The following is a 19,875-nucleotide window of genomic DNA, read 5'->3' as shown; positions in this document are numbered from 1 at the left end:
TAACTTTTCCTCTCCATCTCCGAATGTCTTCCGTGTTATTCCTTAAGCTCCACAAATAAGTGAAACCATATGATAATTGACTTTTTCTGCTTGACTTATTTCACTGAGCATAATCTTCTTCACACCCGTCCATGTTGATGCAAAAGTTGGGTATTCATCCTTTCTGATGGAGGCGTAATATTCCATTGTATATATGGACCATATCTTCTTTATCCATTCGTCTGGTGAAGGGCACCTTGGCTCTTCCCACAGTTTGGTGATTGTGGCCATTGCGGCTATGAACATTGGGGTACAGATGGCCCTTCTTTTCACTACATCTGTATCTTTGGGGTAAATACCCAGTAGTGTAATTGCAAGGTCATAAAATAGCCCTATTTTTAATTTCTTAAGGAATCTCCACACTGTTTTACAAAGTGGCTGTGCCAACTTGCATTTCTACCAACAGTGTATGAAGGTTCCCCTTTCTCCACATCCTCTCCAACACTTGTTGTTTCTTGCCTTGTTAATTTTGGCCATTCTAACTGGTGTAAAGCGGTATCTCCATGTGGTTTTTGATTTGAATCTGCCTGATGGCTAATGATGATGAAGATTTTTTCATGTGTCTGTGAGCCATTTGTATGTCTTCTTTGGAGAAGTGTCTGTTCATGTCTTCTGCCCATTTTTTGACCTATCTGTTTTTTGAGTGTTGAGTTTGAGGAGTTCTTTATAGGTCTTGGCTATCAGCCCTTTGTCTGTAGTGTCATTTGAGAATATCTTCTCCCATTCTGTGGGTTGCCTCTTTGTTTTGTTGACTGTTTCCTTTGCTGGGCAGAAGCTTTTGGTCTTGATGAAGTTCCAAAAGTTCATTTTCACTTTTGTTTCCTTTGCCTTTGGAGACATATCTTGAAAGAAGTTGCTGTGGCCAATGTCGAAGAGGTTACTGCCTATGTTCTCCTCTAGGATTTTGATAGATTCCTGCCTCATGTTAAGGTCTTTTATCCATTTTGAGTTTATCTTTGTGTATGGTGTAAGAGAATGGACGAGTTTCATTCTTCTGTACATAGCTGTCCAATTTTCCCAGCACCATTTATTGAAGAGACTGTCTTTTTTCCACTGGATATTTTTTCCTGCTTTGTCAAAGATTATTTGACCATAGAGTTGAGGGTCCATATCTGGGCTCTCTACTGGTCTATGTGTCTGTTTTTGTGCCAGTACCATGCTGTCTTGGTGATCACAGCTTTGTAGTAAAGCTTGAAATCACACAAAGTGATGAACCCAGTTTTGGGGTTTTTTTTTGTTTTTTTTTTTTTCAAAATGTCCTTAGCAATTCAGGGTCTCTTCTGGTTCCATACAAATTTTAGGATTGTTCCAGGACTTTGAAAAATGCTGGTGGAATTTTGATTGGGATGGCATTGATAGTATAGATGGCTCTAGGCAGTGTAGACATTTTAACAATGTTTATTCTTCTGATTCATGAGCATGGAATGTTCTTTCATCTTTTTGTGTCTTCTTCAATTTCTTTCATGAGTGTTCTGTAGTTCTTTGAGTACAGATCCTTTACCTCTTTGGTTAGGTTCATTCCCAGGTATCTTATGGTTATTGGTGCTATAGTAAATGGAATCAATTCTCTAATTCTTCTACATTTTCATTGTTAGTGTATAAGAAAGCAACTGATTTCTGTCCATTAATTTTGTATCCTGCCACATTACTGAATTGTTGTGTGGATTCTAGTAGTTTGGGGATGGAGTCTTTTGGGTTTTCCATATGAAGTATCATGTCATCTGCAAAGAGAGAGAGTTTGAATTCTTTGCCAATTTGAATACCTTTTATTTCTCTTTGTTGTCTGATTGCTGTTGCTAGGACTTCTAATACTATGTTGAACAACAATGATGAGAGTGGACATCCTTGTTGTATTCCTGATCTCAAAGAGAAGACTGTCAGCTTTTCCCCATTGAGGATGATATCTGCTGTGGGTTTTTCATAGATAGATTTTATGAAGTTGAGGAATCTTCCCTCTATCCCTATACTTTGAAGTGTTTTAATCAGGAACAGATGCTGGATTTTGTCAAATGCATTTTCTGCATCAACTGAGAGGACCATGTGGTTCTTCTCTCTTCTGTTATTAATTTGTTCTATTACATTGATTGATTTGCGAATATTGAACCACCCTTGCATCCCATGGATAAATCCTACCTGGTCATGGTGGATGATCTTTTCAATGTACTGTTGGATCCTATTAACTAGGATATTGTTGAGAATCTTGGCATTGAAATTCATCAGGGATATTGGTCTGAAATTCTCCTTTTTGGTAGGGTCTTTGCCTGGTTTGGGGATCAGGGTAATGCCGGCTTCATAAAAAGAATCTGGAAGTTTTCCTTCTGTTTCTATTTTTTGAAACAGGTTCAGAATGGGTATTATTTCTTCTATGAATGTTTGGTAGAATTCTCAGGGAATCCATCAGGTCCTGGGCTCTTGTTTTTGGGAGGTTTTTGATCACTGCTTCAATCTCGTTACTAGATATTGGTCTATTCAGGTTGTCGATTTCTTCCTGATTCAGCTTTGGAAGTTTATAGGTTTCCAGGAATGTATCCATTTCACCTATGCTGCTTAATTTATTGGCATATTAACTGTTGATAATAATTTCTGATGATTGTTTCTATTTTCTTGGTGTTAGTCGTGATCTCTCCCCTTTTATTAATAATTTTATTAATTTGGGTCCTCTCTCTTTTCTTTTGGATTAGTTAGGTCAATGGTTTATCGATCTTATTCTTTCAAAAAACCAGCTTCTAGTTTTGTTGATGTGTTCTACTGTATCTCTAGTTTCTATCTCATTGATCTCTCCTCTAATCTTGATTATTTCCCTTCTTGTGTGTGGGGGTGGCTTAATTTGTTGATGATTCTCCAGTTCTTTATGGTGTAAAAGAGAGTTGGTGTATTCTGGATTTTTCAATTTTTTTGAGGGAGGCTTGGATGGCTATGTATTTCCCTCTTAGGACTGCCTTTGCCGTATCCCATAGGTTTGGGACTGAAGTGTCTTCATTCTCATTGGTTTCCATGAATTGTTTAAGTTTGTCTTTGATTTCCTGGTTGATCCAAACATTCTTTTTTTTTTTTTTTTAAAGATTTTATTTATTTGACAGAGAGAGAGAGAGAGATCACAAGTAGGCAGAGAGGCAGGCAGAGAGAGGGAGGGAAGCAGGCTCCCAGCTGAGCAGAGACCCTGATGCGGGGCTCGATCCCAGGACCCTGAGATCATGACCTGAGCCGAAGGCAGAGGCTTTAACCCACTGAGCCACCCAGACGCCCCTGATCCGAATATTCTTAAGCAGGGTAGTATTTAGCTTCCAAGTGTTTGAATTCCTTCCAACCTTTTTCTTGCGGTAGAGTTCCAGTTTCAAACCATTGTGGTCTGAAAATATGTAGGGACTAATCTCAACCTTTTAGTATCAATTAAGCCCTGATTTGTGACCCAGTATGTGGTCTATTATGGAGAAATTTCCATGTACACTTGAGAAGAATGGGTATTCTGTTGTTTTAGGGCGGAACGTTCTGTATATATCTATGAGGTCAAACTGGTCCAATGTGTCATTCAATGCTCTTGTGTATTTATTGATTTGCTGCTTGGATGATCTGTCTGTTAATGAGAGTGATGTGTTAAGATCCCCTACTATTAATGTATTCATATCAATATGATTCTTTATCTTGATTAACAGTTGTCTTATGTAGTTTGCTGCTCCTGTATTGTGGGTATAAATATTTACAATTGTTAGATCTTCTTGGTGGATAGGCCCTTTAAGAATGATGTAGTATCCTTCTTTATCTCCGACTAGAGTCTTTAGTTTAAAATCTAATTTATCTGATATGAGAATCACTACCTCAGCTTTCTTTTGAGCCCATTGGCATGAAGGATGCTTCTCCATTCCTTCACTTTCCATCTGGATGTATCAGTAGGTTCCAAATGGGTCTCTTGTAGACAACATATGGACGGGTTCTGTCGTTTTATCTAATCTGCAACCCTGTGTCGTTTTATGGAAGCGTTTAGGCTGTTCACATTGAGAATGATTACTGAAAGATACATTTTTAGTGACAACATGTTGCCTGTGAAGTCCTTGTTTCTACAGATTGTCTCTATAAATTACTGTTCTATGACACTCTTGGGTTCTTTCCTTTTTTATAGAACCCCACCCCTTAATATTTCTTGCAGTGCCAGCTTGGTGGTCACATACTCTCTTAAACCTTGCCAGTCTTGGAAGCTCTTTATCTCTCCATCCATTCTGAATGTCGACCTTGCTGGATAAAGTATTCTTGGCTGCATGTTCTTGTCATTTAGTGTCCTGAATATGTCTTGCAGCCCTTTCTGGCTTGCCAGGTTTCTGTGGACAGGGTCTAACCTCGTTCTGATGGACCTTCCTCTGTACATAAGGATCTCTTCCCCCTAGCTGCTCTCACAAGCTCTTGTCTAAAATTATGATTCTTTAGTCTTACAATCAAGTGCCTCGAGGTCCTTCTAGATTCATTGATCTTGGGGGTGTTCTTTCTACCCCTAGGACATGAACGCTGGTTCCATCCCCCAGATTGGGAAAATTTTCCTGGAGAATTTATTCAACTATATTTTCTAGTCTTCTTTCTTTCTCTTCCCCTCAGGGATCCCAGTAATTACGACATTGGAATGTTTCATAGCATCATTTATTTCCCTAATTCTGTTTTCATGGCTTCTAAGCTGTTTGTTCCAGGCCTCCTCCTGACCCTTTTTCTCTATCAGTTTGTCCTCTAGATCACTAATTCTATCTTCTGCGTCGGTTACCCTAGCTGTTAGAGTATTTAGATTAGATTGGATCTCATGGATACCATTTTTAACTTCTTCCCGGTTGGCTTTCACTTCTGCCCTAATTGATTCCATGATGTCACTAATGGTTTTCTCCAACCTAGCCATTGCCTGGTTAATTGTTACCCTGAATTCCCTTTCCGAAATACTGTTTATGTCCATATCCAATAGCTCTGATGGAGAGGGCACAGTCTCTGAATTTTTGTTGGGTGTTCCTCCTCCTTGTCCTTTTGGTGAAAGGAGGTTGAGGGGATGTGTAGCTAAATATATTAACCATAATCTAGGCAAGGTGCACCCTGGAAGGCTTCTGAGCAATTCCGTCACCACCAAAAAGAAAGAAAAAAGAAAGAGGGAGAGAGAGAGACAAAAAAAAAAAAAAAAAGGAAGAAAGAAAGAAAAGCCCCAGCCAGAATGGGCCCCAAAGGTAAGATTTATAAGTTACAGAAGCAAAAAATGTATGGGCAAAAAGACCAACTAAAGTAAATTACAAGAAAAAAAATAGAGAACCCAGCCAAAATGAACCCCAAGGACAGGATTTATATAATACCAGAACAAAAATAAATACACAGAAACACTGACAGAAGAAAAAGATAGAAGAAAAATGTGGGTGAGGAAGGTTATTTTGATTCTTCATGGGTGTATCTTGGTATCTTTGTTAAAGGACTCAACTTTCCAGAGATAAAGGAAAATTAAAACTGGTTTATAAATAAGGGTAGTATTGATTAGGGAAAGAGGATTACCTTGAAGCTTATATCTATATGCATATTTAAAAAATAGAAAAGAAAAAGGAAAATACACGTATATGCATGAAAAATGTTCAAGTTAAAAGGTTATTATGGAATACATTGTATTAAACCTCTAGTTGTAATGGTAAGTTGTTTAAAAAAAATTAAGAAGAACAGTGAGAACAAATTAAAAAGTTGCATCTATGAAATAGAAACAGGTTTTAGGGCAATACTGGGAGCTTAATGTATTGTTTTACCCTAATATTGGGGTTTTACAGTTTTATGGGGACCCTGTAGTGGTTGTCCTCTCATTATTTTGGCTGGCTTTCTGGGAGGGCGGGGGAGGCTGCCACATTTTTTTTCAGTCAGGTTTGCTTGAGTTGAATCCTCCTGCCCCCTATCAAGGGGCTGGGCTCTGTGGAAACTGATTTTTCAGGCTTTTGCTCTCTGGAGACTTTTGTTCTTTGGCAGCTTTTGGGGTCTTTTTGGAGGTTTCATGGAAAGCAAACTGTGCCCAGACCTCCATCTCAGGGAGAAGCCTCAGTCTGCTCCCCTCTGGGTGGCCCAGAACACACAGACTCCCCCTCTGTAAACTCCACTGAACCATGCAACTTCCCACAGGCAGTGCACGTCCCCAGCCACCGTCTCAGGGGTTGCCAGAAGCACCCACTTGTCTCTGCACCCCCGTGCTGGTAAAACTGCAAGCGATACTGGTCCAGGGAGCCTGCTTCCAGTGGCTGCCCTTGCTGGGACTGCTGTCTGGGGTTCAGCCCTCAGGGTTTCACAGGTTGCTGCCTGTAGAGAGCTCCCGACCAGAGATTTCGCTGAGTTCCTGGGAGTGTCCAGACTCTCAGCGGGGCCTAGACATCATCGGGTGAGCACATGCAGAAAACACTCAGGTGTGGATGGGGATCTCAGTTCCAACCATGGTCACACAGTGAGCGCAGAGTGCAAAAGGCTGTGGTTCTAGAAAGCACCCACCAGACTCCCTCATGCGGGGGTGGGAGTGCACCCCAGCCAAGCCCAAGCAGTGGTGCAAGCCTCGCAACACTGGGGGCTTCGGGACCAGGAACTGGAGGCTCTGCCACTGCACTCTGTCTGGCATGGGTGGTCGCTGGCAGTGTCTGTCCTGGGACCATGGGCTTAGGCCTGTGCCCATGACTGCCCGATTCCACCAGTTGCCCCTCAAGATCTTTTGCTCTTTTTAAATGCTTTTAACAAGACTCCAAGTTAATGATGGTCCCCAACCATAGGGCACTTTCATATTGGGGTATTACTTTCCAAAGGGTCACTTCTAGTGGCTCCTTCCCCCTTCTGTTTATCCTCTATCAGTCTGATTGTTCCCACTCTGCTTTTACCTCTCTACTGGTGTCTTCTGCATACCCCCTCCCCCAGAGATCCAGAAGTGTATAATCCTACATCTCAGGCTGATTTCATGGGTGTTCAGAGTGTTCTGGTAGATAATTAGCTCACTTTAGGGGACAGGTTGAAATAGGGTCTCCTACTTCTCCACCATCTTGCCCCTCCTCCTAATAGCATCCATTCTAATGACCCCTGAATCTATACTTTCAGCCTTGCTTTTTGACACTACTACAAATTTCTAACCATCTACTCAACAACTTAGAACTTAAGATATTTTACCAACACCTCAATTTCCTCATGTCCAAAACTGATTCATCATCTGTCCTCTTTTTCTCATGCACACATTAAACCTGTCTCCATTTTTGAGCCCCATATTAGTTAATGGTACATATCTTCTTCCAGTCCTTAGAAACCTTTGAGTCATCTTTCTCTTTTGCCCCTTTTTTCATATTTAAGCAGTCATGGAATTCTATTGATTCTAGTTGTACAAATTCCTTCTGTTTTCTACTCCTACCACTGCAAGACTTCATCAGCTTCTTCCTGAGCTATTACTAGTGTTGTATTTTTGTTGTCTCTTCCTTCCCATCACCAAGAAATATTCTTTCCAAAATACAGTGTAAGATTTCCTTTTTTTAAAAAAAAATGTCATTGGTTCTGCACAAAATAAAGCTAAACTTCTTAGAAGACAGTTGAAATCCTCCCAATCATTTATCTTAAGTACTTTTTCTTGTTTCCTTCCATTTCTACATACATCAAAATGCTTCTTATCCTTTAATGTTCAGTTCAAGTGTCATCTGGTGGAAACCTACTCAACCCCAGTCAATCATTATTGTTCCTTTCTACATATAACCATGGCATCATGCATGCACTGTGCCTAAAAATATAACTTTTTATATATTTTCCTACTACATTTTCATTCTAAGTACCCAAATTTTTATCTGTCTTTATTCTCTAAGTACCAAGGAGGTACTTTACATTACAAGCATTACAGTAAATCCTTGTAAAATAAATTAATAGATCACATTAATCTATTTGGTGAGAATGTCCACACTAGCAAGCTATAGTACATTTCTCAATTCTTAACTCTTTAGCCAGAGTGTGGCTCTTAAGAGACATTTATTAGATCTAGTAATTAGACTTATTAAATCTAGTAATTAGATTTCACGCAGTCTATATCCCCCCCCAATCAAAGTCGCTAAATTATCTCCAAGCATAAGGGTATCTCAATCACACTAGCTTCCCAAAGGGTATCTCAATCACACTCACTTCCCAAAGTTATGTGGAAAGAACAAATGTTGTATCTTCAAAATGCAATAAATGTGGTTGGTTTTGTCACCCTATCACTTACCTTGTAAAAAACTCTTCTGATAGAGAATCCATGCTCCACAATGTTGTTTTGCAAAAGTCTTATTCCAATGCTTGCAGACTTTTACTACTGATGCTTAAAGCTGTAAGAAAAGTATATTTTTAGTGGGAAGGTAGAAGGACTACATTCTTTTTCCCCACTATAAAAATATACATGATAGTTGAAGAAAATTTTGAAAGAGGTATAAAAGAAAATGAAAATTACATGGTTTCACCATCCAAAGATAAGTCACTGTCTACACTTCAATATGCTCTGTCCAAGCATATTTTACAAATTTGTAATCACACTGAATAAACAATGTTCTACAATACAATGTTCACCACTGAACACTGTATCAAAAGCATTTTGTTATTTTACAAACCATGTCAACACAATAATGTATCACCATATCAACACAATAATGTATCAACACAACAACTGGTTGACTGGGGTTTCCTAGACCATTACTTTATAGATGGACATTTAGTCTGTTTCCTATTTTTTCATTAATTAATTTTGTGGTAAACTTCACCATCCATAAGCCTTTTCTGTATTTATGATTATTTGCTTACAAGAAATTCTCAAAAGCAAAATTTCTATAATTTCTATAAGAAATTCTCAGAAGTAGAATTTCTCAATCAAAAGACACAAATATTTTAAGTCTCAGTGCATATTGCTAAATGGCTTCCCAAAAGGTTCATACTAATTTATTTTCCAGAGTGTATGAGTTCCTATTTAACACAATCTTCAATAACACTAATTGTTTTGTTTTCTTTTAGTCTAAAGGCTAACATTTAGTCCCTTTCCCCCAATAGATATGATTCTGTACCTTCATAAAATAGGAAAGGAAGAATGTATACTTTCTGGTTCAAATGTCAATGAACGCTGTGGATATTTCCTCAAAAAGAAAAAAAGCCTGCAGCAACACAAAACAAAAAGAAGACAGTGTCCATTAGAATATCTATTTATATAGCTCTCTACTTAACTATCCCAAAAACAATTCTTCTAAAATTAGTCACATTTACTCCCTGATGTTTATAGCTGTACAATATACAATAGCCAAATTATGAAAGCAGCCCGGATGTGCATCCATAGATGAATGGATAAAGATGTGGTATATATGTATGCAATGAAGTATTATTCAGCCATAAAAGAGAATGAATCTTGCCATTTGTAAAGAAATGGATGGAGCTACAGAGTATAAAGCTAAGAAAAATGACCAGAGAAAAGCAAATACTATAAGATTTCACTCATATGTGGAATTTAAGAAACAAATGTGTGAAGGAAAAAAGAAAGAGACAAACCAAGGAACAGACTCTTAAATAGATAACTGATGGTTACCAGAAGGGGGAGGGGGGTGGAGTTTGGGTTAAATAAGTGATGGAGATTAAGAAGTGCACTTATGGTGATGAGCACCAGGCGTTATATAGAATTGTTGAGTCACTGTACTGTACACCTGACACGGATATAACACTGTATGCTAACTAACTGGAATTAAAATAAAAACAACAAAAAAAAGAAACATATCTTAATGAAAGATGTTACTGGAAAGAAGGTATATACACAGTGTAGTTTTGGCTTCTCCCATATGCTTCTATATATAACTTTGTATATTCTTGTATCTTGATGAAGGATTTTTTTTTATAGAAGGTTAAAAACAGTGTAGTTTCAGTAAGTTGAACACACTATTCTCATATGCTTCAACACATAAGTTTATAAACATATAATGAAAGAAGATGTTACTTAAAAGAAGGTATATACTACAGTGTAATTTCAAAGAGTTAAGGTTAAAACTCATTTGCTTCTAAACATAAGCTTATAAATATATCTCAAAAAAAATTAATCACATTTGTTCTGTATTTTTGAAAGTTCAAGCCTCCAGACTCCATTGTTTCCTGCTAGGCTGATTTCCCTTTCTAATCCCTTTGTCTGAACATCAGGAAGTATTAGAGCAAACATGTGAAACTACTGTTCAGTACTTTGGGACAGATAAAGAAATGATGAAGAAAAAGAAAAGAAAGTGATAGCAACAGCACAAAGAAACCAGTCCTAGAGTGCCTTGCTGCCAAGCCCAAGACTAGAAAAAATTTCTCATTTCTTGCCTCTAAACCACTTATTTATCCTAATAACTGGATAGCCAGTTTCTCTAATAGCACAGCCATAAGTTAGATCATAGAGCTTTCGGAGGCCCATTATTAAAAATGCAATTCAGCATAGGGAATTCCTAAATCAAGAAAACATGTTCCACAAGATCATTCCCAAGTCACTTATTAAGAATTCAGATTGCATTTACTCAAAGAAACACTATTTTACCTGATACTGACTCTCCCTAAATGCCAGAAAAAGACAAGACATAGAAAAGAAGTATTGGCAGGACCTGACCCCTCATAAGCCTTGAGGTCTGAGTATTCTGTCATTAGTGAACTGGCAACTCAGTGCCTGGCTAAAAGAAGTCCCAAACTGGTATTCCTAATTATGATATTGCCTATACCTATATTCTATGTTTGACTTACACCAGCTCTAAATTACACAGATAAGTCTTGAGAGACAAGGGTAACTCTCCAACAATTCAATGGATACTTCTTAATCAAAACACAAACAAGCAAAATAAGTCAATCAGAGAAAGACAATAATCATATGATCTCTCTGATATGAGGAATTTGAGAGGCAGGGTGAGGGGTCCTTGGGGGCAGGAAGGGAAAAAATTAAACAAGATGGGACCAGGGAGGGAGACAAACCATAAGAGACTCTTAATCTCAGGAAACAAACTGAGGGTTGCTGGGGTGGGGAGGGATAGGGTGGCTGGATTATGGACATTGGGGTGGGTATGTACTATGGTGAATGCTGTGAATTTTATAAGACTGATGATTCATAGACCTATACCCCTGAAGCAAATAATACATTATATGTTAATAAACAAACAAACCACAAACATTTACACACACACACACACACACACACACACACACATTTCTATCTAAATTTCCTCATCTACTAACAAGTGTTGATGAGGTTGTGGAAAAAAAGGAACCCTCATACCCTGTTGGTGGGAACAGAAATTGGTACAGCCCCTGTGGAAAAAAGTATGGAGGTTTCTCAAAATATTAAAAACAGAAATACCACATGATCCAATAATTCTATTAAGTACCCAAAGAAAATGAAAACACTAATTTGAAAAGATATAAGCACCCCTATTTATTGAAGCATTATTTACAATAGCCAAGATATGGAAGCAACCCAAGTGTCTGTCAATAGATGAATGGATGAGGAAGATATAGTATATATACATACACATAACACAATGAAATATTACTTCATAATAAAAAAGGATGAGATCCTGCCATTTGTTAACAACATATGTGGATCTAGAAGTACTCTGCTAAATGAAATAAGTCAGACTGAGCAAGACAAATACCTAAGAACAAAAGAAATGAACAAACAAACAAACATAAAGCCGTATCAGACCTATAAATACAAAGAAGTGATGGTTACCAGAGGAAAAGGGATTGGGGCATAAGCAAAATGAGTGAAGAGGAGTAGGAGATACAGGCTTCCAGTTATGAAAAGAGGAATTCCTGGGAATAAAAGGCATAATATAGGAACACAGTCAATAATACTATAATAATGTATAGTGACAGATGGTAGCTACACTTGTAGTGAGCATAGCATAACCTAGAGAAATCATCAATCACTATGTTGTACACTGGAAACTAATGTAACATTGTATGTCAACACTTTAAAAAAGTTAAAAAAAATAAATTTCTTCATTTAAACACCTCTTAGCTTCTCCTCCATCCCTAACAAAGTTATGTCTTGCTGTCAGGATAACTCACCTATGCAGAATCCAGTTCTCCTAGGTAAATTATTTTATAGTTTCTCTTATTTTCAAAAACTCAATAAGCAGAATCATGTAACTATTTAAATTTGCATTCCCTGTTCAATACCAGTGAAAGATACAATCTAACCCTAATAATGAAGCACAGCAACGCTATTCTTTCACATTAGATCAGCACTACTTCATCTCTTCAATAAAGTTGTATAGAAAAGTACATAGCTTTGAGAATTCTAGGATTGTGATTATACGGTTTTTCTTTTATGTTTTCTATAACCTCCCAGCTTGTTTTAATAAAAAGTAAGTCAGGCAATATCTCACCACAGAATTTCTAAAGTTTACACATGCTTTTTCTAAATAAAGTAATCGCCTCATTTCCAGAATTTAAAAGCCCAGACACAGATACCTCTCACTCTGATAAGCTCTCCTTCAGCCAGTTGTTTACACAGGTCAAAGGGAGCCTGAGAAAAGGGAAGAAAATTCTCAGGCAATAAGGTGGAGAAGGCCTCTGGTAAGCTATTCAGTGTCCAGCTTGAAAAAGAAAAGGGCATATTAAAAAATCAGAAGATATTTGGATCCCGAATTAAGAGTTAAGAAAAGCTAATGGCTTTTTCAATCTGCTTAGAAATACAACCTGAGCTGAATCTCTGTGATGAAAGGTTTTTCAGGAGAGTATCATCAACCCCATCATTTCCCAGGAGCTAAGCAGATCATGTGTGGCACAGCCCACTGCAAACAGCAGCAGGGATAGCAGCAGGGGCAGCGGCAGCAATTTACAGCCTCTGTGGGGAAGGAAGGGGTCAGTGCCTACCTAGCAACGTAAAGGAAGTAGCCAGCCTGAAACGTTAACACTGTGCTTCTAAAATAATCCAGAGTAATCATCACTCTAGAAGAGGCTAAAGGAAACCTTTAAAATAAGAGTTAACATAGGAGAATGGATGGATCTGGCTTCCCGTGGGGTATTAAATTTTTATAAAGATATTAGTTATTTACTTGACAGAGAGAAAGAGAGAGAGAGAGAGAGTAACAGAGGTAGAAGCAGACTCCCCACTGAGAGGAAGCCCATTGTAGGGCTTGATTCTAGGAACCTGGGATCATGACCTGAGCCCAAGGCAGACACTCAACTGACTGAGTCACCCAGGCACCCCAGTTTATAGCACATCTTTGTCCACCAAGCAAAATGATTTTATCCATGGGTTATTCTACTGGTTGAAAAATAAGGTATTACCATCTGTATCTTTACAACAGGAAGATGCCTTTCTTATTGCTCCCTCTGAGCTCCTAACTCCCACTTTCCCTCTTATCTCCTGAAATTAGAGCAAACTTTTTTTTTTAATGGCAAAGGATTTTCCCATTTTTAAAGTGCTTATTCAGTCAGAGAGGACACAGCTTTTGCTTACAATTGTTTAATCATTCGTTCAAATGTTTACCTTATAGCACTCTTGTCATCTCCCCAAACAGTATATGAACACATTGTTTTTTAAATCCACTCAAGTGCTCATCTTAAGGCACCCAATAAAGTGATCAAGTTAGGGGCCAAACAAGTTCATGTTTCAATGTGTGAGTAGATATCCTATGAATTCGCTACCCTTCTGGCCCTTACAGATCACACAATGCCAGACAGAAAAAGGGAGTATCAAGTGTGCAAAAACAGTAAAAATAAGACTCACTTTTCTCAATGCCATTAGCTTGAAAATAAAATAATATACTTGGTATTTTTCAGAAAAGAAATTCAGTTATGAGAACTTTTCTTTTCCCACTAAATCAGAGTTCCTCAATCTTGGCACTATTTACATTTTAGGTTGGATGGTTTTTTGTTATGGGAAGATGTACTATGCATTTTTAGGATATTTAGGAGCACCTCTGCCTTCTACCTAATAGATGACAGTAGCAAACCTATCCTACCTCTCGGCTTCATTGTGAAAAGCAAAAACGTCTCCAAACTCTGCCAAATGTGTCCTGGGGGACAAAACGCCCCAGTTGAAAACCACCTAACTGATTAAAAGTGAAAAGATTAAGAAAATACATAACAGATTGCTCTAAGGAAGAACAGTAAGACTATCTGGGATTTAAGCAGCATGTACAAATACAAGCAAATCTTTGTCTACAAGAAAGAAATGACATAAAATATCTTATTTAGATTTCATCAAGGTCAAAAGTTGAGAGACTGCACAGCACTGGTACTTAAGAGCAGAGAAACACGGAGTCAGTCTGCAAGGATATACAGAACTGCTCTGACACACCTTGGCTGTGCAACTTTGTTTGAAACTTATCAACATCTGTGCTTCAGTTTCCTCATCTGAAAAACAGGGATAAAGGTGGTCCCAGCTTCACAGGTTATCAAGATTAAATGTTTAAAACATGTAATAGTACAGTACCTCGGACACAGTAAGCACTATATAAATGTTACTATCATTATCACCATCATCAAATCTTGTTTAAATTTGTAGCACAAGCAGTTCACTTTTCTTCCAATTCTCTACTTTGATGGAGAATTGCTATTATGGAGAGGAATGATAATAATGAGCTTAAGAGCTGGGACAAAAAACCACATCTACCAAATATATCCCACATGGCACAAATGGCAGCTACTATGCACATTTGGCACCTTGCATTTTTCACATCAGGACACATATATATCTCCAACATGGCATGATATGCCATTTTACCAGACAACTATTGATAAACACTTCCTCTTAATTTCTTTTTTCCTTTTGTTATTACTAACAATGCTGTAATAAACAACCTTGAACATGCAACTTGGTAAAATTTTTATAGCCATTTTCAAAAGCTAGATTTACTATATCAGCACTGAATTAAGTACACTTAATAGAAGTTCATGGGTCTATTAGCAAAATAGACTCTGGTAATGCTTCTTAACACTTCTGCTAGATTTTTTTTTAAAGATTTTATTTATTTATTTGTCAGAAAGAGAGAGAGAGAGCACACAAGCAGGCAGAGGCAGGCAGAGGTGAAGAGAGAAGCAGGCTCCCTGCCAAGCAAGGAGCCCGATGCAGAACTCGATCCCAGAACCCTGGGATCATGACCTGAACCGAGGGCAGCGGCTTAACCCACTGAGCCACCCAGGCGTCCCCACTTCTGCTAGATTTTATCAAAAGAATTCCAAATTCCTTGAAGTTGAGATGTGAGATGTTTTGATCTGTACGGGCAGTAATTTTTCAAGGCTTTAAAAAAATATGAAAAGGACACTTTATAGGAGTAAACCAAGACATTTGTAATGGGACTGCCTTAAAACCAACATTTTATCTATTATTGATCTGATTATGTCTGCTAGGCAAGCAGCAACAGCCATTCCTGTGGCTTTTTTTTTTTTTTTAAGATTTTATTCATTCATTTGACAGAGAGAGAGAGATCACAAGTAGGTAGAGCAGCAGGCGGTGGTGGGGGTGGGGAGCAGGCTCCCCACTGGGCAGAGAGCCCAATGCAGGGCTGGATCCCAGGACCCCGAGATCATGACCTGAGCCCCTGAGCTGAAGGCAGAGGCCCAACCCACTGAGCCACTCAGGTGCCCCTCCTGTGGCTTTTAAAGTCATAAAGTAGGTGCTCTGTGGCTTTAACACTCCGAAACTCTTAATTTCTCAAGTGTGAGCTCCAAGTAGACTAGAATGGCTAGGACCATTCATTCAAGTTAGACTCAGATTGTACGATTATTTTGTTACTAGCTGTGTTTAGAGTGAACAAAACATATGGACTATTTGGTTTTCTAATTTTCCATTAATTTCTTCCATTTTTACATTTGTTCAACAATGTACCTAGACACAGGTAGCCAAACATTATTTTACCCCAAAGAAAAATGGTTTTTTTAGGCAAACTTCAGGAATGATGGATGATGCTTGGAAAATCTTTGTAAAAGTATTGAGAAACTGAAGATCCTTCCTGCCCCAAAAGATCAGGGCATTCACTATCTCAGCTCTTGTCATTTTGCAAAAATCATTATTAACCCTGTCTGGCTGCTTGTCAGAAAGCAAGAACCCTGCAATGTATACACAGTACCCCTTATAAATCTGCCAAAATAGGACATATCTTTGCCAAAATTAGCTTGTCAGAAGTGGGTTTTTAATTCTCTTCAGATCTATCCAGTCAGTTACTTCTGGACTTACACAACAAACCTATAGAATATATCTTAATTTGTTTTCAATATTTGGAATGTACCTACAATGAATATGCACAGGTTAGGACTTACCTAGAAAAAAAATCCAGGTATTAAAATACCCATCAGTTTCAGTTTATTTATGGGTAGCACTGCCAAAACCACACTGTTCCGAAATGTAGCTAGAAACCATTCAAAGGAGTACATGTTACCAGTAAGCAAATTTTGAAAGTGGAATATTTTCAGTAATGTTGTCGTTACTGTTGTTAGACAATAATGAAAAAAAAAGAAAAGGAACAAGACAGAATGTTGAGAAATGACACAGGTAGAGATGATAATCAAGAAGGAAGTGGAGGACACAATATACACTTGACTCTCACCACCAATGACAAAGCCTACAATACCCAAATCCAAACTGCTCTACCAATGTAAGAACATTGATGGGCTCCCATTATCTCAGAAAGAAATATGTTTGTAAGAAAGATTTAGTTGAGAAGGTAAGTCAAACTTTGGGTTAGGAAGAGTTTTATGTCATAAAATTAATTGGGTATATAAGCTTTTATTTCATCAAAAATAAATTACTTTCATCAGCTTCGATGTGTGTAGCCCTAGGCTGAGTACTTATGTACAATGAATTCACATTTGTGTGAATACCCAACTCCGAAATAAAAACATTACTGTAATCCATTTTTAAAAGTAAGAAACTGAGGGTTAGAGAGTTCATATTGCTAATAAATTAATAAAAGCAGAAACTCGGGCCCAAGTTCACCAACTACCAATTCCATGTTCTTTCCACTATGTCTCATTAAGTGCAGTATGTAACTTTATGTAAGCATGGTGTTCAATTATGAGCTGAACTAAATAATGTGCATAAAGACTAATACTCAAAACTATTTACATGGTCTTACTGGTTAGTAAATGATGCTGCAAAGATAAAACATATTAACATTTCATAATACACTACTCTCATCAGTTTTTGCTAAGAGAATCCATTTGTTCAACAAAACAATTCAGAAAAATGCCAGGTACTACATGTGGCACTGAAATGAACAATAATTATTGAATATCTAAATGCTCTGTTAAGGTTAATGATTTTGGAAAAGTCTCTAAATTTTTTTGATCACATGTATCTAAAGCAATAAATCTAGGAATACACTGAAAATATATGAATAGCAGCTCATTTATGAATTATATGCAGGTATTACTATAATATAAAACAAACAATGAGATTAAAAAAAGTAAAATATTTGAATATTTGCTCCCATACTCTGACAGCTTCACATACCCCAAGGCATGCATATTCCACTTTGGAAAGTGGAGAACGACTTCACATTTTACCTCAAGAAACAGTTATCTACCCCTTCCAAGAACTTAATAGTATCTACTTTCTGAAAGACTAGAAATTTAAAAATGGCATATGCAAAGGACTCTCCTCTGTTCAAAGTAGGTCTTCAATAAATACTAGTTATAATTAAAAATGATTACTGTACCTTATTTTAAAATAAAATTCTATCACTTATCTTTATCTACAAAACTGGATTCAGAAACAATCGATAATACTTATGTTAAAAAAAAAAAAAGGCAGCCTTCTGCTACTAGGATATGAAAGATGTAAAAATGGGGCAAAAAAACACTAACCCAAATTATCCAAACCATGTATTCGGACTAAAACTGATTTCTGTAAAATGTACAGAAAAAAAAAAATCATGGATTGTTTGAAAAGTGAAAAAGTTAATTTTACAGTTTGGCAAATCATTTAGAGATTCAGCTGAATTTTAATAGTTGATTGGGAAAAGAAACAGGAAGAATAAATGAAAAGAGAATAATTTGGGCTTATTTAATAGGCCTTCACCTTTGTGTTGAATGAAACATTTCTGAAAAATGAGAGCTGAAATTCTACAGACTTTGTTTTCTGGCTCGGCATAAAGGGCAAAATTGATTTAATATCAATATTTGAATTGTTTTAACCACAGTAAGACAAGGTATCTAAATAACCCCATGCGTAGACCTCTGCCAGTTTTCTACCACTAGATTTCTTTGCCTTGAATCTTGAGAACCTGGGCCAATGGAACTTTTGTTCTACCTGCTGTTTATTCCTACAGTCCCCTACTTTACATCTGGCCTCATGTCCCCACTGAATAGAAGCCCCCCAAAGTCAGGAATTTTCTTTTTATTATCATTATTTTTTTAATCCTTCTGTTTTATCCCCACTGCCTACAACAGCATCTGGCAAACTTTAAGCACTCATTACTGATTTAGAGAATGAAACTATCCATCCTTCTGCACACTGCAAGTCCTCTGAAGGACTCTGCCAATCTAGAGTTCTCCTTTAGAGGTCAAAAGTAGCCCACATATTACTTTAAGACTGATCACTGCAGGTAACGACAGAATAAAGACATGACCTCTATCTTCTGGCAATTACTTCTTCATGTTCTTTGTTGGTTCCTCTAAATATTTAAGTACCCTATGGTTCATTGTTTTTATTCGTACTCACCCTTGATAATTTAGGTTCAAGGCTTTAAATTTTTATCTTCAGTCTTATCCTCTCTGTTAACATTAAATAATATATTCAACAGCCCATTCGGCATCTCCTGGATGTCTAGTAGATACTGCAACATAACTGAAACTGAGCTCTATATAGTACCCTCTACCTACAAAATGGCTGAAGCAGCCTCTCAGCCAAATCAGGTCTAGATCAGACAACTGCAGTCAAACCCACAGAAATAAATGCTTATGGTTTTCACCACTGAGTCTTAGGTGATTTGCTATGCAGCAAATACTCAACAGTATGCTATAATATCTAAAATTCCAACACTCTATCCTGATTGATACCTCTGATCCCTCTTTTTTTTCCCTCCATAGCATTTACTACTACTTTCATATATTTTACTTAATAGGTCTTATTTGTTGTCTATATCTCACATTAAAATAAAAGGTCTAGTTGGGTAGAAACTTTTGTCTATTTGATTCACTGTTATAACCCCAGCACACAGAAATGTACTTACCACTCAAGCACTCATTAAATGTATGTGGGTGAACCAACAATCAGCCACATACATTTATGTTCACACCTCTGGTATAATTCTCATATTACAACATTTAGTATTCTATACACTTTGCACCTCTGTCAAAAATTTGTATCTTCATTCAATCTGATTTACCTAACAGAACTTAAGCCCTGGTCATGACACAATAAAAATTTCCATTTTACTCTTCAGTACTGAAGACATGTTAAGTTTTTCCAAAAGAAATAAAGGAGCTAGACAGCCCTAATATTGAGTTGTAATATCCTAACCAAGTTATTTTTTAAATCTCTTTAATGTGTTTCTAGAACTACAAATTAAGGAAAATATCTATGCAAATATAAAGGACAGCAATAAAAATTTGTGGAGAGAAGGAATTTTAGGCCAAACTTTAAGATACTGATTGATATTTTCCCCTAAAAAATACCATGTGTTCCTAAAACTAACTTATTTCTCCCAACAGCACTTATTCTGGTTTGTCTAACAGAATCTAGCTCTTTGAATATGAAGGATTATTAGTATTTTTTAAAAATTGTATCCAATTGGTTAAACTAATTTAACTTTTCTTTTTAAATGAAATACAGACGCTCACCTTAGCTATTGTCTTAAAATCTGTGGGCATGAAATAAATGTTCTTTACAAAATACACATATAATATGTAAATACTCTAAGC

General features: G+C 37.2%; 1 protein-coding gene across 17 annotated transcripts in view; it reads right to left on the bottom strand.

The window, feature by feature from the left end:
• DZIP3 (DAZ interacting zinc finger protein 3) overlaps nt 1-19,875 on the bottom strand; it is a 117,108-nt gene that overhangs the window by 93,336 nt on the left and 3,897 nt on the right. For 10 of the 17 annotated variants that reach the window (XM_047723894.1, XM_047723970.1, XM_047724002.1 and 7 more), the window contains one exon: nt 8,240-8,339. In XM_047723894.1, the coding sequence (XP_047579850.1) occupies nt 8,240-8,271 (32 nt within the window). In that variant the 5' untranslated portion in view covers nt 8,272-8,339. Of the gene's footprint in view, nt 1-8,239; nt 8,340-8,461; nt 8,510-9,065; nt 9,153-12,702; nt 12,851-19,875 lie in introns of those variants that run through there. The other 7 variants (XM_047723913.1, XM_047723930.1, XM_047723961.1 and 4 more) reach the window with 4 other exon arrangements.

Source organism: Lutra lutra, chromosome 1, assembly GCF_902655055.1.
Source record: "Lutra lutra chromosome 1, mLutLut1.2, whole genome shotgun sequence".
Taxonomy (NCBI): Eukaryota; Metazoa; Chordata; class Mammalia; order Carnivora; family Mustelidae; genus Lutra; species Lutra lutra.
The sequence above is the reverse complement of the archived record's forward strand: the minus strand, read 5'-3'. Positions and strand labels throughout refer to the sequence as shown.